This window comes from Cinclus cinclus, chromosome 9 (assembly GCF_963662255.1).
Source record: "Cinclus cinclus chromosome 9, bCinCin1.1, whole genome shotgun sequence".
Taxonomy (NCBI): Eukaryota; Metazoa; Chordata; class Aves; order Passeriformes; family Cinclidae; genus Cinclus; species Cinclus cinclus.
The window spans coordinates 13,859,712-13,886,915 of record NC_085054.1 but is presented as its reverse complement, the minus strand read 5'-3'; the positions used below and the strand labels follow the sequence as shown (position 1 = coordinate 13,886,915).

Genomic DNA, 27,204 nt, shown 5'->3' with positions numbered 1-27,204 from the left:
CTGCCGGGAGCTGTAGTCACGTGGGCCCGCCGGCTCCCCATGGTAACGGCGGCGGCGGGTCCGGCGGGCCCGGGCGGGCGGTGAGTAAGGCGGTGTTGCAGCCCTCTGGAACGGGGCTTTGCTTCCCGTGTGTTTCCCCGGGTTGCACCCTCATAGTTCCCCCACTGGGCCGTAGGGCCCTTGGCCCCCCCGCCGCGTTCCCCGCGCCTCCGCCTCACACCGTGCCCAGCCCCCGAGGAGGCAGCTTGCTCCACTCCGGGCCTCCTCGCGGGGCTCGCATGGTCTTGCCCTGTGACCCCATGGGGCTGGGGGAGCGCTTCGGGACCGCTCTGTGGCGAGACATGCTGGGGTCGGAGGCCTGGGCGGCGCTCCGGCGCTGGGATTGAGCGTCCTGGTAGCACCTTTGGCTTCAAAGGCTTTCACTTGGAGAAATGAGACACACAGCATGTTCCCCGGGCGAGCAGCAGGGAGAAAGGGCTGGCTCCTCAGCCACCCATGGCCCCAGGGAGCGTCTCCAACGGTACTCGGAGTACTGGGATGGATCTGGGGTTGACCAGGCTCCGGTGGGGTGCTGGGACTTCTTGGCTGTCCTCCTTTCATTGGGGTCTTGGCTTGGCTACTCTTGTAAAAAGGAGCCGTTGAATCTGAAAGATGAAACGTAAAGCTGAGTTGAGACAAGCCTGGACTATTTCCTCAATGCCTCCTGCGTTTGGGCAGGGAGTGAGGAGCAAAGGCATGGGGAAGTCCTGTTACGCTGTGCCAGCCTCCTGTCTCCCTGTGCAGCTGGGCTTTGCATGTCTCATGGGAGGCAGAGTTCAGCCCCACAGCTCCACATCAAAACCCTGCCTACATGACTCACAGAGGCTTGTCTTTCTTATTGTGGTGATTGTGGTGTTCTCACGGAAGAGGCAGATGACATCTGGTGACTCCTGGATAGTTCGGGGGAATTTACAGTGGATTGTTGGTGTTATTACAGTTTTATAGAATAATAATTCCACAATTCTTACTGTTTATACCCAGCAGGTAGTAGCATTTGTCTGTCCTTTCGTTGATGTCTTGCTGCAGTTTTGTGTTAGGTAAAGTTCGTTCATGATGATTGCCCTCTCCCACACCTCAGTTGAAGGGTCCTCAGCACAGCAGGGATCACATTTCAAGGAGGAGCTGAGGGAACGGATGTCACTATCCCCACATAACAGTGCCTGCGTGGAGATGTCAGATCACTGACGCTGGTTGGGGGCTTTGGCTGCTGTACTAGCCTGGCTGGGTGCCACTCCTTGACATTTCCCAGGTTCCTGTCATGCATCAAGTCTGGGAGTATTTGGCAGCTTCTCACCTTGAGTCTGTTTCTTCTCCACTCCTGAGTCCTGAGAGATTGCTATGTAGAGTGGGGTTTTGCAGTACCTTCAGAAGAGTTTTTCCCAACCGTGTCAGAACATGGAAGAGTCCAGAGCACATCCTGAAGGACAAATCTGGGAACCTTTTCTTCCGATTGCAGGTATATTTCAGTAAAAAGTACCAAGAACAGAAGATGGACTAAGAAATTATGTGTTTTGAACTAATAGGGTAGTTCTTGTCTCCTTACTATATATTGATGTATTGTATTTGTTTCACTCACTCCAAATCCTCCACTTTAATTTTTCTACTAAAGGCCAGTCTGCCTAAGACCAGATGGAGCTCTGCTGACTGTCCTCAGATCCTACACTGGTGGCCAAACTCTTCCCAGGTCTTGCCATGTAATTCTCCTGTACATTTTCTTCCACTATGAAGCTCAATTGAAAATGCTGTCCCTTCAGTTTGGATCTTCAGGAATGGGCTTTAAACCTCCCTAGTGAAAGGCTGTTCAACATCTAATTGTTTAGCTTGTTGCTTTCAACCCATACTTGTTTCTCTACTCTTGTTTATGCTGCAGTACAACAGCTTCTGTTGCCCATGTGATGAAAAAATACAAATCAGGTGGGAGCAAGGGCAGGTAGTTGCCAGCTTCCCTGCTGGGGAAAGAGAAGTGCATGATCCACTGTCACTGTGCACTACTTCTGCTTCAGGGCCTGGGGAATCTGCCAGGGAGAGAAGTTGATATGCTTTGGTAGGGATAGGGGCTCCATGCTCTGCCCTTTGCTGTGACCCCTGCACTCTGGTCACAGCCAGGTCAACCTTCCTGGGGTGAGCACTTAGCCAGCCCTTTAGGTGTCCCTGGTGCGCTCAGGCTACAACCCTGGATTTTCTGCCTACGGTGCCAGAATTTCTCACTTTGGCAACTGTGTTTCAATGTCCTTAGAGTGGTGGGAAGGTCCCTTGTGAAGTCAAACACTTGAGCCTTCAGTCCCTAGTCTACCCTGTGTCTGCATGGAGGGAGGCATTTGCAGCAGCGCAGGTAGTCGCTGGATTCCAGCTATCCCATGGCTTGGTCCATCATCCTGCTTTCCTTGAGGTCTGCCTCCACCTTGGGAACAGCATGCACCCGAACTACTCTATTTCTCTTGCAGGGCAGTGCTCTGCTTAGGTGAAGGGTTATTCAGGGCAGCCATACACTCCTACTTCCTCTGTTCAATGTGGAGTTCAGCACCACAGCTGATGAATGGAAATTACCAGACCTGGCACAAATGTAATCCTGGGATGCGGGGGGAATTTGCTGATGCATCCTAACAGAGGTTGATTTCTTACTAGTATTTATTTTTTGACCTGAGTGGCCGAGCAAAAATTTGATATCTCGATTAGGACAGCAATTGGTTTGTCATCCTCTGGATCTGCACACAAAATGTGGTTCTGCAAGGATGATACTGAACCTGAGAGGGAACGGTGATGCTTAACTGTGTGGCAAAGCGGCACACCAGGCTGTTGCACCCAGCAGCGTTTCTGTGGTGGCCAAGCTACCTCTGAGCTGTGTTGTCCTCACGGACAAGTTGTGGTCGGCAACATCCTCTGCTCTTCAGCTTGAACCTGCTGGTGTCCTCAGGTGCTTTGGCTTCGTGTGTGACTGCCCTTGAGGCCACTTGTTTCTTGGAGCTGATGTAGGGGAGGGAGGGCTGTTTTCATGCTGCTGAAACACAGGTTTGTACCTAGCTACCAGCTGTTGGAGCAGTTTTAGGCACTCAGTTGGTTTCAGATCAATGTTTTTGATCTTGTTCAAAGTTTTAAATTTTTTGAAGAGATACAAACCCTTATTTTGAAATGTATATTAGTTTTAAAACCTGTTTGGGATACAAACCCTTATTTTGAAATGCATATTAGCTTTAAAACCTGTTTGTTTTGCATTGTTGTTTACTTGCTTGTTCAAGCTTTAATCAGAAGTCCCAGAACTGCGAGTGAGGAACTTGGTGTGAACTCAGGTCTCATTTAGAAAAAAATGCTATCCTTTTTAATCATAAAGAACAGAACAGAATATGCACCCTGCAATGGCATAAAAAACAATAGCAATTGCAGTTGTCTAATCTCTCCTCCTTGTGACTTTAGGCTGTGTGTGTGGCTGACAACATGTTATCAGGTCAGCTTGCAGTGCATACATTTACAAGCTCTTGTTATTTTAAGTGTGTCACCAAGCTGCACTTAAAATAACCTCCACAGCCAAACTCTTCTAACAGTGGGATGATGTGCACACCCAGGCTCTTAAGGTCTTGACCTTTCCTGTTTGGAACAGGACTGTGAGGATCTGCCACGCTGCCATTAGAAGAGCACATGCTGCAGCAGGGCTTAGGCTGGAAGAAAGGATTTTGACTGATGCATACTGGGGTGCACAGACACTGGGGCACATGTTCACCCTGTGCTCTTGTGATGTGACATTTGTACAGGCTGTGGCTGTGTTCCAGCTGACCTCTTAACACTTGCAAGCAAGCTGTGTGGCAATAAAAGGTGCTGGCAGAATAATTGTAAGCAAATCCAGCTGTACAGTCACTCCAACAATGACAGCTTTGGCCTCTGTATTGTGTGTCAATAAGTCCAAGCTAAAGTCCATTAACTACTTGGTTGGGTTTGAATTCCAGCCTGGTCACTTCACCCAGGGCTTTCCCTAGCTCAAGTTTCTACAATAAAATTTCAGGAGTGTAGTTTTATTGCCATTGTGAGATGCAGAACAGACTCCAGCTCCTTTGTTGTAGAGTTGGGTTGGCAGAACTAGGGTTTGCATCAAGCTGTGACCTTTGTCCATCTCAAAACTCCAACTGAATTAAGCATAAAAGGAAAACTTCCCTGCTGGTGACCAGCAGGGATTTATCCTGAGGCAGGTGATGTGATTCCTACCCAGAGCTACAGAGATGTGACAGCTGCTGTCCTGTTGTGACCACAGCCTGACATGTGAAGGTGCCTCCCTCCATATCTGCCAGGTCTCTTGGATGCTCAGCAGCTGCTTTGTCACTCTGTCCTTGAAGTAAGGATAGGGGACAGTTTTCAGGTAGACATTGGAGTTGGTTGTGCTGGCATGCAGAAGGTGTGAATGGGGGTAAGGACTGGCAGCACATGCTGGTGCTATCAGTCTGGATGCAACCTCACCTGCCTCCTGTGGGGGCATCTTCCTTTCATCCTTCTGCCCCTATCTCTGAGCTACTGTGTCTCCACAGGGAAACAGTGATGGTGACTAGCTGTTGGCTAACCTAGGCTCTACCTGAAAGCTGTACTAAAGGCCCTGCAGCTTTCTTATGCAGCCGCTGCTTCCTACATACCCCTCCCCTGCGCTGGCCCAGACGCTTCTGCAACTCCATGATAAAACTGCTCTGGAGAGGGGCAAACTCAGCACATTTTTATCTGCTACTGTGTGTTCCAGGCAGTGTTAGCTAAGGCTGTGCCATGGGCAGAACTCCACCCTGGCAGTCACAGCTGTCAGCAGTACTTCCCTGTCTTTGTCAGTCACATCTGTGCTACCGTTGTCACTTACTCCAGATCAGGGTCACCCAGGGCTTCTGCTGGCATTTTCACACCTGTGTATAAGCTGACTGTAAGATTCACAGCCCTTATTACAGCTTCATTAGACCACATCACTTTTATTTTTACAGTAGGATGATCCACTGATAGCTGTAAAGCCGGGTGGAGATGAGGTACAGATGGCTTTCAGTTCAGGTTGGTTTTACAAGGTCATTCACAGCCGGGTGAGAGTGCAGGCAGTGGCCAAACTGGCAGCGCATGGTGGTGCCACAGTGACAGACCCTCTAGGTGAGAACACTTCCATTCTCCTTGGATTTTAATTTGCTCTTTAGCACCTATGTTCACTGGTGTCCTAGGGTGACTTTGGGGTCCGAGTGCACTTGTGAGCTGCGTGCATCTGAGCGGGAGCAGCGTGTGGAAGCCAAGCTCCACTCCCTTGTTTACTGGTGGAAATTTGAGCTGGGCAGGTGGCGGCATCTGAGCCACAGTTTCTTTGCTCTGTGCTAATCGCTGTGAATGTCACAACACAGCCAGATTTGCTGCTGGGGGCAGATTGGGTAGCAATGGAATAGTGTTGTACATCTCAGTTGTGGGATTCTCTTACCTGGGGGCTTGGATCCCCTCTGGGCTGCAGATCCCACTGGGATGCAGGTGCCCTGTCCTCATCAGGAATTCTCAGCTTGACTCTACAAACGCTAACAAGTAATGCAGCCCTATGGGCATGGAATGGACTTGGCACCTTCCATATTTCCTTGCAGAGCTTGGCAGGGTAGCAGCTCTCCTTGAGAATGTGTAGCTCCTATGGGATCCTGCATGGGATATTCCATCTCCCACATCCTCTGGCTGAGATGCTGCTCACCTGGTATGTGCTGGAGACTGGAGCTGATTCACAGCTTGAGAAAGTCTGGCAGGTGTAGGTCTGTCTGACCCAGCCATGTGGTGTTGTGAGCTGCTGTGATGGTGCTACAGAGCAACCGCAGGGTCTCCTAAGCTACACTTTCACTGCTGCATCTGAGGCTTGTCTTTCAGGTAAGAAAGGAGTGTGCGTGGGTATGGCAAGAAAAGGAAGAGTGTGATGGTTGATGCGCTGCTTATCCTTCTTGTTATAGCTTTGTGTTTTTTAAACATGCAAGTGTGTGAGAGCTGGAAGGTGGAAGAACCAGCCAGCCTGCTTGGAATACAAATTCCTATCGCAGCTGTATCCAGGGGCCCTCCAGGCATATATTAAAGCAATAACTGGGTAGTGGTTTGTTTTCTCTTTTCTCTTCTCCTCAGGCAAGAGGATGTTGCAGGCATGGTGCAATAGTTCATTCTAGGAAGATTCAGGACACTTACATCTGCAGCTCTGCGGTCTGCCAGTTTGCTCCTTGCAGGACACTTTTCTGTAGTACTGCAGTGGGGAGAAATGTACAGTGCACAGTACTGCCAGTCTCTGCTGGAAACAGATGTGTTGATGTTAAAACAGCCCTGTATTTACTTCTTGCTGCCTTCTCAGTCCTGAGCTCTATAAGAAGCCTTTAGCCCTCACTGATCTTTTTGAGAAAACATTTTTGAGAAAACATCCTTTTTAAAGGAACATGAGAAACATGTTCCTTTTAAAAGCAAGGGCTGAGTTTCTCACCTAGTTGTGTAATGTTGCGAACTGAAGCTTTAAGGAGCAGGGAGAAAAAATAAGCTGGCATTTTGGGACTTGTAGCAGAGTCAGGAGGCTGATGCTGGAGACACAGACCTGAGGGAGTAGGCTCCAGCTGCCATGTGGGTCCCAGGCAGGCAGCGTCTTGTTGCAGACAGGATGACTGTGCTGAGGCTGCTACCCCATGGCCCTGGCTGGTAGTCAGGCACCCCTGTGTGTTTGCAGCGTACAGGCTTTCCTGCAGATGGCTCTCTTTACATTGCTTTTTGCATCCTCTGGTTTCATGTGAGATGCCAGCCATTCTTTGATTTGGTCTCAGGAGACTCTCGGTGAGCTCAGTAAATGGGAGATGTGGTTTCCACCCTGCAGGAAAAGCAACTCACCCTGCTTTTCTCGTGTGGCATTGGACTTGGTGCTGTGCCCTGACAGGGCAACAGTGTCTTTCATGCTGTCCTTTTGTTTCAGGCCAGCAAAGATGCTGCTGTAGATGACTGACACACTTGTGCCTCACATGCTATGGCTCTACATGGCGTCTGCAGGACCAGACCATGCTAGTCTGGGCCCCAAACAGCAGAAGAGCATTGGGCTGGAGTCAGGCACCCTTTCAGCAGAAGGACCTGAGCCGTGCTGGGCCTGGTGCCTTGCTCAGCAGCAGGCAAAACCCATCTGGAATTTAGAGGAGAGATATGAGAGTGCTTTCCAGGATCGCATCCTGCTCCCCTCAGGGATCCCTCTGCAGCAATCCCGCCACTTGTGCTCACCGTCACTATGCCATGCACAGCCCACTGAAGACAGCCTCCAAAGGCCTCCAGACACTGGCTCTGTCAAGGGAAGTGTGATGTCGTCCATGCTGATGGAGCCTTGCCTGCTGGTAGAGGAGCGCTCTGGAACTGGGGTCAAAGACTCTGCCCTCAGTTCAGGTCAGCAGGCTGCCAGCTCCTCTAGACCAGTGCTCAATAACAGCTCCTTCCTATGGCCAAGCAGTGCTAAAGTGCCTTTTCTGCAGTCACTGAAGATGAAAAAGGTGGAAAACACCCAGAGTTTTCCTGCTGTTTCATGGTCTCACTCTGGAGACAATAGAGATAACTTCCCTAGCAGCCTGATCAACAGAGCAGTGACAAACAGCAGCGCTGTGTCAGAGCAAAACACAATCCCCTCCCTTACCCCTGTGCCAAGCAGTGTGATCCTGAGGAAGGAGCAGTGCTTGTTGGATGGTGCTAAGGGGAGATTTCAAAGCTCAAAAGAGAAGGAACTGGAGAAGAGCCTCTTGAAGGCTGTGCAGCAGCTACCTTGTCAGGCTGTCACACACAGAGGCTCTGGGTGCCGAGTCAAAAGTTCCAGCCTTACAAATGTGGGCAGCCTGTCCAACCAGAACAGCAGGAGGAGGCAGCATGCCAGAGTGCAGATCATCCGGAAAGAAACCATTGCTCCCCTGAACCTGGAGCTGGGGAGCCATTGCCTTACCAGTAACTCAAGCCTTATGGGCACCTGTGATGCTGTTGCCCACACTAAGTGGATCAGTGATTGTCCCTTGGCCTCGTATGCTGGTGCTCCTGACTGCAGCACCGGCTGCTGTCCCAAGGACATGCTGAGCCCTCTGTGTGTGGGGGACTGCCTGGCAAGAACAGAGCCTCTGCACTTCACTGCCATCTCTGAAGTGGCAGCACAGGTGTCCACCATCCAACTGGAGAAAGAGGAGAAACAGGCCCAGGCTGTGGTCCCAGGGAAGCTTAAGTAAGTAGAGGCAGGAGGAGGAGGGAGGCTGTAGCAGAATGTGCCAGGCTGGCCATTGTATCTCCATGTGTTGGGAGAGGATGCACTGTGGGCAGTACAAGGTGGCCATAAGGATAACCATGGGCTGTGTCCATGAGCAAAGCCCAACTGCAGCATCCTAGTGGGTGGGGCACCTTCCTGCAACCCCCAGCTTGACATAGGCCCTCGTGATGGCTCCAAGCTGTTCTACCTTTTCCTTCAACCACAGCATGGTATTACTGTGTGGCATTTCTAGTTATCTCATGCTGCCTCATGGCCTTCTGGGTTTTTGGCCCTAGAAATCATGTGGCATTCCTTTTGATGTGTTGTCCTTTGTCCCAGTGCTACTGCTGAGAAGTCACTGCTGGAGCTGAGCCATCCCCAGGATGAAGCAGAGGAAGAACTTCCTGATGGCCTGGACGAGAGCTGCAGTCAAGAGGAGTATGAGGACAGTGAGTGTTGGTTCCCCAGTGAGGGCTGTGCTCCATGCCTCAATGTGGGGAGTGCAGGAGCTGTCTGGGAGCTGGGGGTGAGCACAGATACCCTCCTGTCTTATATTCATGCTGTCATTTCAGGATGTACTAAACCCAAAAGTGATGTAACAGCAAGGAGGAACTGCATGGTTTCCTTCCGGGAGCAAGCTAGGGCTCACCACTGTCCTCCTCCAGAGCTTACCCATCTCCTCTCTGTGCAGGGTTGTCAGCTCTGCTCCCTTAATTGTTTTTACTACCCTAATTGGTGGGCAGAAGCCAGGATCAAAGGATTTGGGGCAGCTAGAAGGTTCTGTCCCCTGGAGCATTTGTTTCCTCTCTTTCCTCCCTAACTCCGTGTGTACTCACTCCTCACGGAGACAAAACTTGAGTTTGTTCCCTCCTGCAGGTGACTCAGATGCTTCCTCTGATGCCGATGTGTCGTCCAGTGGCTCCGTGACTCCCGTATCCAGGTTAGCAGCTGTAAACAGTGCACTGAACTTGGCATATTTTTGCAGACTTGTTCCAGGGAATGGCCTGAAGTTGCATCAGGGGAGTTTTAGGTTGGACATTAGAAAAAGGTTCTTCACCCAGAGGGTGTCTGGGCACTGGAATAGGCTCCCCTGGGAAGTGGTCACAGCACCAAGCCTGACAGTGTTCAGGAAGCATTTAGACAATGCTCTCGGACACGTGGTGTAACTCTTGGGAATGGTGCTGTGCAGGGCAGGGAGTTGGACTCAATGATCCTTCTGGGTCCCTTCCAAATCAGCATATTCTGTGATTCCATCATCTTTGCCCTCCATGGTGACAGAGGAGATGGTAGCGTGTTGTGTAAAGGAGTGAAGGTAGTAATAGATGTCCCAGTCGAAGCAAGTTTCCTTGCTACTCTGCAGACTAGAACTATTTCTTTTGCTACAGGCCGCAGCCTGTAAAGTGCCAGGGGTGCATCCACTCCAGCAAAACAGGGGTCTTAATTTCACTGGCAGTGACAGTTGTTGAGTTAGGTTTATGGGAATAAATTATGCTCTTGCAGTGTCATTGCCTGGAAGGTGAAGCAGAGTGGAGTTGTCCTGGGCCAGAGATTGCAAAAGCTCCTTGGAGTTTTGTGTCTCAGCATAGCATCCTAGAAACAAGTCCTGGAGCCTGGGTTTTTCTTTAGCTTTTGCGAGAATCTTTGTCTGGGGAGGATTGGTCAGCCTGTCGTCATCTGAGCCCTGCCTTCATGACTCCTGGCTGACCTTTGCTGGACCTCTTTTTGCCCATCCACCAGTGGGAGCTGGTCTTGCACAGGGGCTGCCTCAGGCTTTGCTGTCTTCCTGACAACTTGCTGCTTCCCATAATCATCACTAATCTGTGAGACAAGCAAGGCTTTCTGTGAGAAAGTGTTGAGCCTTAGGGTGCTGCAGAGCTCTGGGTGTGCACATGTTGTGAAAGTGCTGCAGAGGTGATGTAAACTGGCCCAGCAGCCTGTTTCTGGCAGGATGTGTCTGGTTGGCCTCTGAAGCAGATAGGGAAGCAGTGCTTGGGATAAATGCCTCTTGTAGCAAGGAAGGAGGGATGTTGGCCACTTCTTTGTGCAGGCTGTGTGCTGCAGCTATCTCCTGCCTTCAGTTTGTTGAGGGCCAAACTAGTTTTGTGCAAGAAAATGTTAACCAGTATAATCCTTTTCCAATTAAAAAACTTCTAATTATTGATTTTAGTACTGAAAAGAAAAAAAACAAAACAACAAGGTCTTCAAGAAAACCACTTCTTCCCTCATCCTGTCTCCAATTCTTTTGCAACAAGCTACACTCAGTCCCTTCAGTGAGGCAAGAGTGGCCTCAGATACTGGAGATAGTGTGTTGTAGTTCCTTTTCTTTTGCTGCTCTTTCTTCCTTATTGGACTGCTCTGGTATGGCTTCTTCCACTGGCTGCAGTGGCATATATTTGAATATATGTTCATTGCAAACCCTACTTTTCACTTCATCACAACCTTAATAGAAACATTACAAATTGTATCCCTCCTTCCAGGTATTGGGGCTTACTGTGGTAAGGTGTACATACAGTGGGTAAAACTCCATCCCTCTTCCCTGCAACACAGCAAAACCACAAGGATTGCAACAGTTAAATCACATATATTACAATCTCCACCCCTTGTTCCCTTGGACAAGGTTATAGGGTTTGTCATGTAAAAAACTTAACTCCTTGCCCCAGAAACTCACAAACCCCGCAGTGGTTACTTGGCATGTGCATTCATTGCAGACTCACCCCCTCACTGCTGCAGACTGAGTTACTGACCTTAGTGCCCATTGCTTGCACCACATTGCAATGATGGTGCAAATTCCTGATACCCAGATTAGGGTTCCTTCTGGCTTCCCTCTTCCTTTGTTACTTTTCACTTTTAGCCAGCTGCCTACTGCTTCATCTTTCTTAGGAGTTGCATCGAGTGCCTGGCCCAGCCTGCTGAGGCTCAAGACAAAGTGCTCAAACCAGCTCTTGTCTGCAGTTTATTCCCTAATGTGCCTCCAACTATCTACTTCAGTACTCGGGATGAGACAGGTGAGCCAGGGTCTGTTGTTGCGCAGGGTGAGAGTGGCCAGCCCATTATTAGGGAGCAAGTGGTACTAGCACACAGCCTGGAGCTGGCTGGTCAGGCTACCTTTAACCCTTCCCATGATGAGACCCAGCCCTGCTCTGAGATCCAAATGACTGCAGTAAACTGTGTTGCTTCTTCCATTGTCTGGAGCATGACTCAGGCTGCCACTAAATGTTCCAGTATCCTGGATCTCCCCCAGCTGTGGAGTCTTCTGCTCCATGATGGTTCTGTAACTAGGGCTAGGTTCTGCAACTAGGGTTACGGACCCTTGTCTACAGGCTTGGTGCCTGTGCAGCAAACCATAAGAATTTTGCAGCTGTAGTAAATCCAGGTATTGTGTTTGTTTTCCTTCAGTCTTTAACTTTTTGCATTACTAGTGGAAAAGCTGCCTTGGGAGCAGAGGAAGCTGCTGCGATGGAAGATGTGCAGAGTCACGCCTAACATAGTGAAGCAAACCATTGGCAGGTCCCACTTCAGAGTTAGCAAAAGTAAGTTGGGGGAGGCAACATTGTGTCCTTCCTTGCCTCCAGCACATGGACACAAGAAGGCAGAATGCTGGCAAAGAACAGAGCGGAAGCAGTACTAAGTGGCTTAGCATCCACTCAAGATGCTGGGTTCACATTTTTGTCTGTCTGACCTGCTGTGTCCAAGATCTGTGGGTCCCAGTGGGGTCTTATCTGCCTCTTGGCTTGTTCCTGGCATAGACCACAAGGACTTGCTCCTGGGCTGTCAGGAACTGAGGCAGATGTGAGGCAGGTTTGCTCTGGCTTGCCACTCTGAGGAGGCTGACCCTCATGTAGTGGCAGGCCCAGCAGTGCTGCTCCTTGTCCCCATGTACTGAGGAGGAAAGCATCTTCTCTGACCAGAACCAGAGTTCTCAGGGTTGGGAATCTTGTCATGGAAGAGATGTGTAGAGAAGTGCTGAGCACTTGCAGCTATGATCCATACTCTGGAATGCGATCTCCCGGAAGTATTTATGGGACTCCTGCATGTATCAAGAGACCTCTGCACAGACTATATTGGGGCTATAATGACACATGAAGAGCAGAGGAAGTCCTAAGAAGTTTTGGCATCCTACGTGTCCCTCAGCAGTGCAGCATTCATTAGCCAACTGCTTCATTTGCCATCTGTAATGCAGAGAAGTCAGGATGCTGGAGAATTAAAGGCATTCCTTTGACCCTGTGCCTCTTCAGGTCCTTCATATTTGCAAGGATATGATCCACTTGGTTAACTGGATGCTGCTTACAGCCCTTGCTTTGGCAGCTTTACAGTAGCAAGTATGAGTGCTTTGTGCTGTAGGTGTGCGGCTTCCCTGGCATGCTTTTGCTAGCCCAAGGAGATGGGGTGCTGTGGGTTGCAAGGGTGTTGTGGTTGGCAGGGTACTCTGTCATGGACTTTTCTGTTTTTCCTGCAGAAAGCAATGACTGGCTGGGTTGCTGGGGCCACCACATGAAATCCCCTGGCTTCAAAGCCATAAGGGAGCACCAAAAGGTAGGAGTGTTTTTGGCTGACCTCCCTCACGTGCATGGAGAGTGTGTTGGAAGCAATTTGGGTGCCCCTCTCCTCAGTGCCAGGTGTTTGCTGTGCAAAGCTGTCCCTGCAGTGTCCCTTCCAGAACTGGGAGAGGAGTCCAAGAGACAGACATAGCTGGAGGAGCATCTCTGCTGTGAGGGTGGCTCTTGTCCAGACTGAAGCTGTAGCCAAATTATGTTTATCTGTGAACTTCTCTAAATTCAGTTATTGCTGCTTAAAGCAGTCCTTCTGGCAGAGCTGAGGAGTGGGGACAGTGACCTCGCTGCCAGTGCAGTGAAGAGCATGTATCTTACTCTGATCACAGAACAGTCAGGTGTGGCTCATGGCTTGAGAACCTGTGAGGGACCAAATGTTTGATATCTATCACAAGTGCATGCCTATTCTGAAGAGCTGGGATGCTCTAAACTGTGAAGTATGTCCCTGCAAAGCTTCAGGAGTAGGTGGAATCAGTTTGGGTGGAATCTTGAGAGGGGTGCAAAGACTGTCACCCTGCACTGTATTCAGAAAGGACGTATCCTCTGCCAAGGGAGCATGAAGGGGTGGGCAAGGAGTTGGGGAAGCAAAGAGATCTCATAGCATCCGTGTTCCTTTCCAGCTAAACCACTTTCCTGGTTCATTTCAAATTGGAAGGAAGGACCGTCTGTGGCGCAACCTGGTGAAGATGCAGGCTCGCTGTGGGAAAAAGGAGTTTAATTTCTTCCCTCAGTCCTTCATCCTGCCCCAGGACATCAAATTACTCAGGAAAGCATGGGAGGAAGGAGCTAGCCGACAGAAATGGATTGTGAAACCAGTACGTGTAAAGCAGAACTCAATCCTCTGTCCTTTTGTAGGTGTAGAGAGAAGATCTGATCCTTTATTGTTTGTATTTTGCAGCCAGCATCAGCAAGAGGCATTGGTATCCAAGTCATCCACAAATGGAGCCAGCTCCCCAAAAGGAGACCACTGCTAGTACAGAGGTGAGTGAATATAAAACCAAGGTTGACACACAGCCTGGGACCTCTTAGTGTCTTAGTATCTCTGATCAGTTCTGGGCCCGTGCCACTGTGTGGCAAAACAGAAGTACCTGATTTGCATCTGGAGACTTCTCTGGAGACTGCCTGGTTGTCCTGCTGCTGGAAGCTTGGCTCTGTCAGCTGCAGCTGGGCTTACTGGAGTGCTGCTGTCTCTCTATAGAGATTTGAGGTCTCAGACACAACTTGGTTTCTTGAGCTTTTTGGAGCTTGTGTCTGGTAGGTGGACAGCTACAGCTCTGCTGTGATCCAGCTCCCACTGGTCTGTACTCTGGAGTTTGACATATTTGAAGACAAACATACCTTACCCAGTTCACACAAGCACAGTGGGAAGAGAAGTCCCAGGGAAGAGGTGGTAGTTGTCAAAGATTTGTTCTTATCCAAGTTAGAATGGTTCAGTAAGAGTCTCAGTGTATGTAGATGTTAGTTAAAGGATATTCTTGAAATAACAGAGTTCTCAATCTCTTTCTCCTTCTGCAGAAAAGTGTAATAGTTTATCTTGATTTGAGGTTGCTTTCTTGGAAGATTCTTGTGAGGGCACGAAAACTGCAGTGTTTGGCACACAGGAAGCTGTTGTGTTTGCTTGTTAGTTCTCCCTGTCCGCTTTCCATGCAAAGAGATAAACTTTCCTATGGAAAATCATTAATTTCTGGGATGAATAATCAAATTATTTGGATTAAAATACCCAACTGTTTCTGCTCACTGTACAAAACCATCTGTGGTGTACTGCATGTCTTAGATGTTCCTGAAAATTGTGATCAGCACTGTGGGTGTGAAAAAGCTACTGTGCCTTAAAACTGGGGAAAATCTCTTCAAAATGGAACTGAACAGAAAGAAATACTGCTTATGTGCTGCAGGAACTCCTTGTGAATGGCAGAGCTGCTCTTTCTTCCCTCTTGTCTGTTATGTGATTAACTTGGAAATGCTGTGCAAAAAGGCTTCTGCATTGATCCCTTGTTTTACCAGGGCTTCTGAATTTGGGGTTAGAGATGTTCCTGCATATGAAAATCATAACCCTTATGTGCTTATTTCCCTCTGCAGATACCTGCACAAACCCTACCTCATTGGCGGGAAGAAGTTTGACCTGAGGATCTATGTTTACGTCACTTGCTATGATCCCCTCAGAGTCTACCTGTTCAAGGATGGATTGGTTCGCTTTGCTAGCTGCAAGTAGGTTGTGCAGGAGAGCAGTGCTGGGGGCTGCCTTGGTGCCCAGGCATCTGTGGCTGTGGTACCTGCCTTGGCTGGGGCAGGAAGGAGTCATCCCCTATAAGGGTGATGCTTAAAGGTGTGTCTTGCTTGCTTAAGAAGCAGTGTGGAAACACATGGGGTCGCTGCAGGTGACTGTTGAAAGGGAATGTGAGAGGATGCTGCCTACATCCAGCACCTTCCCCATGAAAGATCAGCTCAGTGTAAAGCAGTTCTTGAAATACGTTGTCTGTGCTACATTGTGCATAAAAGCTGGCACACCAGAAACGGAGATGTTTCTTCCAGTTTTTATTGTATTGCCTCAGGCTGCTGCAGTTCCATCAGTGCTTCTGCTCACTGATGTTCTGGCTTTTTGTTTCTTGAGGACATGCTGTGAGGGTGTGACTGCATTCCACTGTCCCAAAGGCAGCCTGTTCTGTCTCATGTTTTGTTCCGTTAGCTCTGGGCCTGTGGAGACAGAGAGCTGCAAGTAGCAGGGCTGGTGGATGGCTGAGAGTGGTCTGAGATGAGAACCAAGTCTGTGCCTGCCTGGTGGACCTGGGGACAGCCACTTCAGTCTCAGACTCCTTGTGTTCCTCTTGCCTCCTCCAGGTACTCCTCCTCAATGGAGAGCCTCAGCAACAAGTTCATGCACTTGACCAACTACAGTGTGAACAAGAAGAACATGGAGTACAAATCTAACTCAGATGAGACTGCTTGTCAGGGGCACAAATGGTAGGTACTGCTTTTAGGGTACAAGGTAGCTCTTCCTGTTTCTCATTAAGTCGGACTTTTTCAGCATTCTTACCCAAATCTTGAATTTGCTTTCTGTATCATCTGCTCCCACTTGGGAAACTAAAAAAACAGAGTGATTTTAGCATGAGTTAGTGTCAGTGGAATCTGGATGGTTTCCCTGGCTTGTGACTCATCTTGTCCACTGCTGCTTGAGCTGTAGATGCTGTTCATCCTGCCTGTGTCTATGCCATTCCCTGCTTCCAATGCTGTACTCATCTCTGCTCATTCTTCCCCTTCCCCTATTGTGGGAGTGATGAGATGTAGTTAAAGCAGAATCTGATTGGATTTTGTTAGACATTGAAAGGGTGATGCTTAAATTGGCTAGATGGGAGCTTCTGCCCATCTCACTCTTGACTTTGCCGTGGAGGCAGAGAAGGGGGACAGCCCTGGTTTATAACTGTTAGTTAATATGCTTCTTAGTGGGAATAGGAGCAGTGGTGCCATTTCTAGGCCTTTGGGAAGAGGCCTGCAATCTTGCAGGAGTTCCCATTCTTTGCTCTCCCATGGGTGAATGGATGCAAGCCCCAGGAACTTGTCTCTGATTCCATGGTGGTGTTTGAACCCTTTTAAAAATAGTGCAGGATAGAGTTCTCAATTCTCAGCCTGGGCAGGGCTACTGCATTTCAAAGGGAATTGCAGAAGGTATTTGCTGTGGCTGGATTGCTTAGACCTGGACTTGCTGCACAGTGGTCTCTTCCTCCACTGGGACTTTTAGTAGGGTCTACTGTCTCTCAGCAGTTGTAATTGTGTGGGGGTGAGATTGTGTGAGTTTTCCCTACTTGCATGCAAGTCAAAGCTGGCTGGTCCTATGTTAAAGATAACTGTGGCTGTAATCCACTCCATCTTGTATGCAGGAAGCGTGACCTTTGGATTCCTGGCCATTAGCCGCATGGTCTCACTTGAGAAATATCTGAGCATCCTTGGCTCAGTGTCAGAGTAGCTTGCAGAACTCAGTGTGGTGTGGGAAACTCCTGTAAAAGCTTAGATGCTCCCCCATACCATCTTGTTGCCCACATTTTTCAGAATTTTTTTTTCATTCCTCAAGCCTCAGTGAAGTGGCTTTAGCTAGAACGCTTTTGGGGTCTTGTTGGATTCCTGCTGAACTGTTTTGCAGTGCTGTGGGGGGAGGCCTCCAGGATGGGGAGGTTTGCTGAGGACATGGAAGGGGGGGGAAGACAAGATCTGGGCCTGATTTGCCTTGCTCATGTACTAATTTGGGACTGTGCTGAGAGAAGTCTATGACAGATTCATGTTCCTAGTAGCTTGGGCCTTCAAGACCAGGGGCCAGGCTAGGGAGAGCAGCAACTAGGAACTGAGAGGTTTGAGAATGTCAGGAGGATTGCCATGCCAGGGAAGACTGCTGTCAGGGTTCCCCTCTGTTGCTTTCACCACCAGCAGCAAGGGGCTACAGAACTACTTCCTTTGCTTTCTCTCTGACAGGGCACTCAAAGCTCTCTGGAGTTACCTGACACAGAAGGGAGTTAATAGTGAGGCCATCTGGGATAAGATTAAGGACATCGTTATCAAAACCATCATTGCGTGAGTGTTGGCACTCCTTACTCTGTGTGTCTGTGAGGTCCACCCGGCCCTTTGACTGTCCAGTGCCCTTCTTAGCCTGGTCCTTTTGCTCTTAATTAAAATGGTATCACTGCTGTTAGCTTTAGTATTTCTTTGCAGATCCCTCTTTGCATCCTATTATTTATGCTCCTGCTACAGTAGCTGCAGTGGGTAAATAGACCTATATTTCCCTGACCTGCCTGAACACCAGGAAGGTACAGTATACCTAAAATTGACCAGCTTGCCACCCACTCCCCTGCTTTGCCTGGAAGCCTGAGAGAATGGCCCCTGGTACAGGATAAATTTTGTATTCAAACATGGATGCTACTTGACGCAGCAGGGATGCTCAGGATGCAGTGCTGGATCCATGTGTGGTGAAGCAGCAGCAACTCACAGGGCTGTGTTAGTCCTTCAGCCCACCTGCTCCTGCAGCACGTGGCTTCCACACTTCCAGAACTATCAACACGTGCTGTGAACAGCCAGAGCTCTGCTGTCTGTCTGACTGTTGGAAACAAACATTTTTTTCCTTGGCTTGCAGTTCTGAGCCCTACGTGAACAGCCTGGTGAAGATGTATGTGCGCCGGCCGTATTGTTGCCATGAGCTGTTTGGGTTTGATATCATGCTGGATGAAAACCTCAAGCCCTGGATCTTAGAAGTCAACATTTCCCCAAGGTAAAGCATATTCTGAGCCACAGCAGAGTGGATAATGGCTTTTCTTTTACTACAAAGTGCATTTGGCTTGTGATGCCCCCTATAGCCTGTGCTGAAAGACCATGGGCTTTGAAACCTCCCTCTCCAGATTGCAGGAATCAAAGCCTTCCCTGCCTGCGAAAGCAACATTCATCTGCAGCTCAGAAAGCTTTGCTGGGCATGCTCCAGCTAGAGCCAGGGAAGAGTATGTTAAAAAAGGAAGGCCAAGGAGGGATATATCTTGTACAGAACGGGTGATGGCAGAGATTTCTTTGTGTGGGCAGAAGCAATCAGCAGTTCCACTGCTTCATGCACCGTTCTTTGCTTCCTGATAGCATCCGGCCACGTGGTGTCAGCTGTGCAGGCAGGACTAGGAGATGCAGGGTAACTGAGCATGGCCCTTTCTGTCTGTGAGAGTGGGTGGGCATGAGCTGTACACAGAGCCATGAACACAGCTCTGGGGATGAATTTGCTTATTTCTAGCAAACTTGGAAAGAGATGGAAAAATTAACTATTTCTGATAGGAAGCCCCCCCCCCCCCCCCCCCCCTTCAAAAGAACTATTGCCAGGATTTTTCTCCCAGTGTTTTACGGCTGGTTTCATGAGGCAAGGGACTGGCTGGTGTTTGTATCCCTGTGAGTAATAATGCAGAGATTGATCTTGGGGCCATGGGGCTCAACACCTCCATTCTAGCACTCGGGCTGTGATGCTTCTTCTCTGCAGCCTCCACTCCAACTCCCCACTGGATGTGAGCATCAAGGGCCAGATGATTCGGGACCTCCTCAACCTCGCTGGCTTTGTTCTGCCCAGCATGGACAGTATGGCCTCAAGGACACAGACAAGAAGTGGTTCTACCTGCAGGTTTGCCCCCTTCTCTGTCAGCAGAAGCAGGCTTTTTTCTTGAGGGATTTCATCTAGGAAGTTGCTTGGAGCTCAGCAAACTCTGCCTTCTAGCTGTTGAGAGCCTGTGCTTGCTGGTGCTTCAGCTATGGGTCCAAAGAACTTGCCTTGTTGCCTGAGTATCTGGTTCCTGTGGTCTCTTCAAGGCAGAAGGATTTATGCCCTCTCTGCAGGTCCATAGTTGGAAGTAAGGCCAATGTAATTTGTACTTGGTCTGCAGTTAGTCAAGTCATGCTCTCTTGTCCTTCCTCTGGCCGGAATTAATATGATGCAAAGTTTCATTGCCTATCTGTTTGCTTGGAGGACTGGCTGGCTCTGTTGGGGCTGGATCCACTTACCCTCTGACTTACCAGAACTGATATGCTGCTGCCTGGAGCAAGATGAGCACCTGTTATTTTGCAAATGTTGGAGTGATCAGTTCTTTAGGCAGGACTGCAGGTGTCATATGTTGCCAACCTATGGGTGGAGGTGTGCACAGTCTTGCTTGGCAGCTAACATGGCTGTTTTTTGCAGATTGCTAGTTCCTGGCTGTGTGTCCAACCAGGCCCCTAATCCTTCTGTGTTTCACCACAGCTGGGGCTTATCCTGGTTTCAGACCTGATGGCTGGAAGGAAACCAGTCTGTTCCCTGCAGCAGAGTGGCTGCTGGCCATATGTCACCGAAGGGTTAGCTTGCTGGGTTAAGCACCAGCATACAGTGATGTGTGGGAATGCCAAAAGATGGGACTCTTGCCCTCTGAGTGCCCTGTGCCTTCAGTGGAGAAGCTTGGAACGTGGGCATGTTCCAGATAGGGAGCTCTCACCAGCTCATCTGCAGTGCTTTGATCGCATGCTGGTTTGCTGCTTCCAGTGGAAGTGCTGGAGGGCAGGTGTCCTCAGAAAGACCTACAGGGGATTAAGTGGATCCTTATCATGGTTCAGATGATGCATTACCAGATTTATTGCATCCAGAGGCAAGCTTGTATAACTGTATTTTCTGTCCTGGAAAGCATATGAAGGGTTTTTTTTTTTTTTTGCATATGGGCAGAATTCCAGTAGATCTGTATGTTCCCCAAGCACCATGCAGCACAGACTTAAGGTTTTGCTCTCCCTGTTTGGATCTGCATACAACTAATAAGTTTTGCAGCAGCAGAAAAAAAAAACAACAAAAAAACCCCTATGTTGATAGATGGATTAAAAGGTTTTCAACAAGTATCTCCCAGATTCTGGTATCCCCAAGTAGTTCAGTTGGAGCTTAGAATAGATGGTTGCTGGTCAGATAGTACAAAAGGCCAGGACTTTCCATGGCATGTGGCTCAATTTGAGTCCTGAGAGTACTGGATATTGCCAGAGGAGGTTTTTTCATCTAAGAGTTCTCTTCTTCCTTGTACAGTACCAGTATTGAGTACCTGTGTCCCCATCCCTGTGCTTGCAGTTAGGAATCTGTGTTCTAAGTGGGGTGTAAAGATGAGATCCAAGCAGGCTTCACGTGCTGTGAATCTTGTCATGGTGTGTCTGACCCTCTTGCATCCCATGTGAGTATGAGGTGATGGCTCACCTTTTGGGTGAAGGAGCACTGAAATGCCTTAATGAGGGGTTGGCAGAGTCCTCCCAGTTTCCCTGCCCACATTCTTCTCAGGTTCTGTGCTGATGTACAAGGCTGTGGATCCATCACTGATCTCGAAACTAGCGAAATCCTTGGGGAAAGTGTTCTCTCCTCCATGTCATTTTCATGAGGCTTTCACTGTTCTCTCAGAAGTTGCTGAGAGCACTTTTGCCATGACAGGACTTTGTTTTCTCCACTTAAATGCTGTATTGTTTCTCTTGTGTCCTCAGTCTGGGCAGTGCTTTAAAGGAGAAGCCCAAGCCAGTATCTGAGCATTTGAGAGCAGAGAAGATGAAGAAGGCCTATTACTTGATGCAGAAGATACCTGACCAGGTACAAAACAACCTCCTCTGGTATTTGCACCATCATGCTAAGCCCATGTCCCAACTTGTTCCACATGTCTATCCCTCTTTGCTTGTCAGATTGTGCTCTTCTCTGGGGTCAGCCAGATGATGGGGTGCACTTGGGCTCCAACATGACAGTTGGTCAGAAATAAATTTGGTTTGCTTAAGCCACTATCTCACCGACTCACCTGTACATTAAAATAGGCGTGTGCTGAGGGGCATGTTACTCACCGGTTACCAGAGTCTGAGCACCATCTGTTCCTCCTTAAGTCTCTGTGCAGCTCTTACAGCCTTTGCCAGATGACACCCGTGCAGGTTAGTAGGGCCACTGGCCTTGTGTGTCTCCTGGCAGTGTATTTAAGAGAGGCTGGGCTGCAGAATTGGTGTTCTCTTCAGTTCTGTGCAGTGTTGGTGTCACCTTTGAGTCTAGATTCCTTCCACAGTTTCCATGTGGCCTTTGTCCCAAAGATCTCAGACACTTGGAGACCTCTGCTTGAGACATGCTTCTCCCTGACCTTGGGTTGCTCTTATCTGCAGGATTTTTATTCTTCTGTCTTGGACATCCTGACTCCAGATGATGTTCGCATCCTGGTGGAGACAGAGGATGAGTATTCCCGGCGTGGGCAGTTTGAGCGGGTGTTCCCCAGCCACATCTCCATGCGGTACCTGCGCTTCTTTGAGCAGCCTCGTTACTTTAACATCCTGTTGACCCAGTGGGAGATCAAATACTACTTGAACAGACACAAAGGTAACTGCCCTCCATAGCCTGGCACAGCCACCTGACTCAGGCAGGCTGCCTGCCAGCAATCATGGGAGACTTCTGAGCTGTGTATGTTGAGGGGGAGCTGCCTGCCTGCATACTAACCCCTAGGAAATGTGTTACCTTTCTAGACTGCTTCAAATATCACAAAAAGCTTATTCTGACTTGATGGGAAGTGATGACTGTTCCGTTATGCACAGCACCATCACTTCTAGGTGCTCTGGGCATGAAGCAGACTACGGTTTTGCCTTCCACCTGTAGCTTTGGCCTCTTACTGTGTTTCTCTGCTCTCTTTTGAGGGAGAAACAGCTGGATTTGTTGGGCTTTGCTCCTGACTAGTTATCTGTAAAGGAAAAATTTGGCCTATTCCCTGGTCTCCTGCAGCTTTCTAATTGGTGAAAAACAGTCAGCATACAAATGTAAATTTTTCCTAAACACTAGAAATCTTGCTAATGTTTCCATGCTTTCAGGACACAGTTCTGTATTTTAATAAAAAACGTTATCCTTTAATGAGGCATAGCTGGGCTGGACTAATTCCTTCTCACCCACGGTTGTCTCTATCAGGGTAGCAGTATAAGCTATTTGGGAGAGAGACAGTGAGGTCTAGCATGAAGGGTTAGAGAAAATAAAAAGAGTCTGGCTCAGGGCTTTCCATCCAATATCTGATCTATATGGAGAGGCTTCTGGAGGAGCTGGCCCTCCTCTGCAGTGACTATATGTGTGCTCCTCACTTGGCTGTCAAGGAGAGAAAGAAGAAAAATGCTTTTGTCACTTTTCACTGGTGTTAAAGCAAGTATCAAAGGGGTCAGTAACAGTCTTTCACAGAGAGATGGTAACATCATAGCCTTCTCCGGCTGTGTTGTCAGCATGTGTCATCCTTTGCCTTGCTAATATCTTTGCTGGATGATCTATCTTCCTCAGCTCGAAGAAAGATTCTGTCATCGTCCTCACTGAAGTCCTGCCCTGAACTTTGCTGCTCAGGCAAGGGTCCTGGTTCAGTGCTACAGCTTTCCCAAAGAAGCCAAGCGAGCAGATTTGCTCTATCCCATCATTGCTCTTTACCTCTGAGCAGAACTCACACTCCCCCTGTCCCCTTCCTGTTCCCCTGTGTTCCATGAAGTACTCTTCTTTCCCTAGCCAGCAAGATGCAAAGCCCAAGCTGGTACAAAGACCCAGGATAAGGCATCTGAGCCACCCTACTCCTCTTGTTCCCTAACCTGTGGGGGCTTTTCATGAGGTTCTGGGACTTGCTGAAAGGTCACCAAGGAACAGGCTTTGGACAGCAAGGATTTCTCCTGGTATCTTATAGAAAATCATAGTAATCCTAGCATCAATAGACTAGCCATTGCTCTGCTGGTTCTTAATTTTCAAGTCACCCTAGCCTTCTGCTATGACCCTTGGTTCTCAAATAAGAAAACAGGATGGGAGTAGTCCTGGATTTCTCAATATTTCTGGGTTGGCCAAGAGCAGTGTTCTTGGCTGTAGTGGGGACAGCTAGAAGGAAGCCCTGGAGGAAGTGGAGCCTGTTCAGTGCAGTTGAACACATGGTGGTGCTTCAAAATGACCTTGCTGTGCTCTGAAGCACCATGTCTTGTGTGTGGTGAGAGGATTGGTCCCTTCCAGTCATACCAGTGATGATCTTGGCCTGTGCCAGTCTTGCCCTCTGTCAGGGATGAAGTCTTGGCCCATGTTAAGCTCTGGATGGATCCCTGTAGGGAGGAGATGATGCAGTGGGGTGCTGCAGCTGATCAGTGCTGTGCAAGGAAGAGGTTGCCTGAGCTGCCCTCCTCTGGGAAAGGGGTCAATGACAGCAAAGCTGCTCTACATTTGCATGGTGGGAACTTTCACCAGTGCAGCCCAAATCAGGTACTGCTGTTGGCTCAGGGGGACAGCCAATCTGGTCTAATTCAGCAAATCCTGTGTTGCCCCAGTTTCCCTGTTCCGCTGAGCCTGCTGCAAGGAATGTCTTGGCTCCCTGGGAGGAAGGCAAGCACTGCAGCAGCCCACGCACTGATGTTTGCTCGTACAAAGGGTGAATGCCCTTGGTTTACCCCGTGTTTGCTGGCACTCAAGCACGTGTTCAAGTAGTTATTGCATAGCATGTGTTATGTGGTCAGTGCAGCATATTTGCATGCCCTGAGCTGGGAAGGCTTAACTCTTTGTAAACCTGGCTGTTCATTCTCACTTATTGTCTTCTGTCACTTCCCAGGTCTGGAGCTACTGAAGAACTGGTGTGTCAAAGGTTACCACACTGGGGCAGGGACAGATTTTGCCCAGATGGTACGTATAACTGTGGGTAAGGTAGGCAGAGATAGTTGTTTACCTGCACAGAGTAGGGTAGAGATCCTGCTTGTTCTGCTTCCTATGGCTCCTGTCTTACCTGTTTGCCTTCTTCCCTCTTTGCCAAGGCCTCCAGGAGTCTGGAAAATCCCATGCTGCCCTATTTCCCACAAACATGAAGCCATAAGCAGTGTATCAGATCTGCAAGTATTTTGTATCTGAATATCCTTGGGTGCACTGGGCACAGCCCTACATATTTGGCACCTGTCCTGCCCATTGTTCCTCTCTGTGAGGGAGTCGTTTCTGTCACTCCTGTGCCTTACAGCAGAATGCTACTCTGAAAGAAACCCACTCTTTCAAACCTCGAGGTGCTCTACTCCCACTTTCAGCAGAGGGATTCATTAGGCAGAGAGCAAAGATTGCTCTGTTTGCTATTCTGGGAACAGTCTGGTGGCAGTGACAATGCGCAGCAGTGAGGCAGCTCTAGCTGAAGCTCTCTAGGGCAGCCTATGGCAAAGCACAGCAGGCTTGAGGGATTTTTGCCATGACTTAAATAGCCAGTCTGTTGTCTTCCTCTCCTCCCACAGTGGTCATCGCCAAAGTCGTTCTTCCTCCAGAAGAGTAGCATTCAATCAAACAGCTTCAGCAAACTGGAACTGGGCAGACTGGGGTGAGTTTGCACTGGTCATGACATTCATGGTGTTCATAATGTGGCTTTTGGACTGGTATCCTGGTAGAAAACTGGCAGCCTGAAAAGCAGCTTTATTTAAGAGGAGAGGAGCAGGTTGGTTTGCAGGCTGTGAAGCCTCTGCTCTGTGGAGAGCCAACAGATGGGGCTGGCATGATATCTGTGCAACTGGGCATGTCTCCTTGGCACTGTACACCCAGCTTAGAATGAAGCTCAGAACAGCCAGATTAGATGATGCTTGGAGCTGTCATGGTGAGAACATGCTGACAAGATATTCCCTGCATTGGAATTTGTATCACTTCTGTGGACACTAATGTGGTTAACAGTGAGCAGAGGCTCTCAGCTGCAGCATTGGCTGGGGGAACAGTGAGGCCTCCAGGTCTGTTGCGCTCTCCTGGCTTCTCCAAGCTGAGCTGGGTTGCTGACAGCTTCCTGCAGCGGTGGAGGACTAGAGTTTGGGTAAGCCAAAGTGAAGGGGAGGCATACCCCGGGTCTCTGGTGCTACGAGAAGGGCCATCACTGTTCTTGTGCTGAGGTCAGGGTGAAGTTGGGTTTACACACAGACAGGGAGACTAAGCTGTGATCCTGAAGTCCTGCTGATATTGGAATACCTGTTGGGGTCAGTGGTGCTGCCTGGGATGGGAGATGGAGTAGGTGAGCCTGGCAGCCCTGTCTCTGAGTCCATGTGTGATGATACAGCAGATGATTATTGCACCATGATCCTTTTGGTCCTTTCTCACTGTCCCTAAGAAGCTCAGGGTCTCCTTTTCATTGCAGCACATGCCTCCCTTCAGCTGGTGAGGATCTCATGAGATGCCTGGAGCCCAGCCCTACTCAGAGCTTACCTCTCAACAAGTGCACTGGTGGAGCCAACCAGAGACCTGCTGGCTGCCTCTCTGACACTGCCCTAGTGATGTGACCAAGCAGCCACCGTCCCTCCCTGGGGACATATCAACCTACCTCAAAGGAAGAGACAGGAGCTGGCTCTGTAGAGCAAGGACTGTGGGAGCCCCTTGCACTGCACACTTGTTTTGGGGCTGGTTGTAGAGAGGGATGTTTTCCTGGGCAAAGAGGAGACCTATGTGACTTCACTTTCTAAAACAAGTGGCAAAGCCTGAGGAAGTGGGGGTTATCTGGCCTTTGTTCTAGACTGTTCTTGAAGCCTGACATGGTGGTTTCTTTGCTGCGTGGGAGCTGACTGAGCCTGCCCTTCTTGTCCCCAGTCATCACAGGCTGAGCCCTTGCTCGCCTGTGTCTGTGTCCTGAGTTGCTGGCAGCTGAGTCTGCTCTTGCCCTGCTGCAGCCTGGCCCCTGGAGATAGGTCCCTAGTCCTCACGCCTGGGAGGAAAAACTGCCCAGTTTCATCCTTTCTGAATGTCTGTGCCAGCATCTTGCTCTCCCCCAGGAACAGGCCCTGCAGGAGATGTCTGAGGCTTGCACCACAGCTCAAGAGAGACCACGAGTACTAGTGTGGCTCCAGTTTGTTGTGGGGGCAGGAGGGCTGCTGGGGAGGCAGCATCCTTCTCAGGGCCATTGGCTCTCTGGTGTGCCCTGCAGCATGTGTGCACAGACTGCAGGCTTAGTGCTCTTCTCCTGAGTCTGCTGTCCATTTTCCCTTTGTTTCTCAAGGATTTCTATTAAACTTTTAACATCCAATTGCTCTCCTTGTTCTCATCCGCCTTCCTTTCCCTGACCTCTTTGTGTCTGGTGGGAAGCTCACCCCTTCCCATGCTTCACTGGGCTCTGGTGCAGGGAGGGTTTGTGCTACCACCCCACTTTTCCCTGTCCTTCCCAGAGCTGAGGGTAATTCTTGCTGCTCTGTGGTAGGTAAACATATTCCCCTGAATGGAAGAGCAGCTCCCAGCATAAATGCCTTGGACTGGGGTCTTCCTTATGTCTTAGGGACTATCCTGTGCATCATTACCAAGGGGACCAGTACAGTCCAGCCTTACAAGAAGGGTAGGAAGGGTTGAGTGCCCAGAGCTGGCTCTTGGTGGTTCAGGGTTCTGTCCCCCCTGTATGGTAGGTAAATAATGGGTGCTTGGGCAGGTCCTTGGAACCCAGAGGAGGTGCTGATGTATGGGGCCTTGGTCTGGTAGAAAGCCCTTCCCTCCCCTCTCCTTGCAGCCCACCATTTCCCAGCTCTGGGCCCTGTTTCTCTGGTCTCCTTGGTGACAATCTCATCTCTCCTCGGCTTCTCTCCAGCACCTGAAAATAGCCTCCGAAAGTGGAGATGCCTGCTCCCTTCCCTGCTGCCAGCACCCCGGATGGCCAGGCTGGAGCCAGGCTGTTCTGCACAGCACAGCTGTAAGGGCCTGGCCCCATGGGCCCCTGCACCACTGTGGGCTTTGGGTCACCATGTAAGCCAGCACCGAGGCCCCAGCCTCATCCCTCCTCCTCATGCCTGGCTGCGCCAGGAAACTTCTTGTACACCACCATGGGCCAGTATCCAGCTGTCTCCTGTAGCCATAGCACCCTGTCCCTTTAGCCACCAACCCTGTAGCTCACTGCAGCTGCCCCGGGCCAGCCCGACAGCCTCCCAGAAATAGAAAATTGAGCCGGGAGCAGGAAGAGAGGGCGAGCAGGAGGGGGT

At 49.6% G+C, this 27,204-nt stretch overlaps 1 protein-coding gene across 6 annotated transcripts; it reads left to right on the top strand.

Annotated features, from left to right (window-relative positions):
* The first annotated feature begins 27 nt into the window (after positions 1-27).
* TTLL4 (tubulin tyrosine ligase like 4) lies at positions 28-26,261 on the top strand. 6 transcript variants are annotated; one of them, XM_062498109.1, is made up of 19 exons: positions 28-80; positions 6,950-8,218; positions 8,579-8,688; positions 9,116-9,179; positions 11,120-11,244; positions 11,659-11,769; positions 12,696-12,772; positions 13,410-13,604; positions 13,688-13,770; positions 14,866-14,994; positions 15,625-15,747; positions 17,248-17,346; positions 17,903-18,037; positions 18,779-18,916; positions 20,770-20,872; positions 21,421-21,631; positions 23,853-23,923; positions 24,511-24,593; positions 25,389-26,261. In XM_062498109.1, the coding sequence occupies exons 2-19, from the start codon at positions 6,972-6,974 to the stop codon at positions 25,528-25,530; spliced, it is 3,246 nt and encodes a 1,081-aa protein (XP_062354093.1). In that variant the 5' UTR covers positions 28-80; positions 6,950-6,971; the 3' UTR covers positions 25,531-26,261. The 6 variants fall into 6 exon arrangements, with proteins under 6 accessions (XP_062354093.1, XP_062354094.1, XP_062354092.1 ...); XM_062498110.1 differs by lacking the exon at positions 28-80 and adding an exon at positions 207-520; XM_062498108.1 differs by lacking the exon at positions 28-80 and adding an exon at positions 207-1,495.
* The last annotated feature ends 943 nt before the right edge of the window (positions 26,262-27,204 follow it).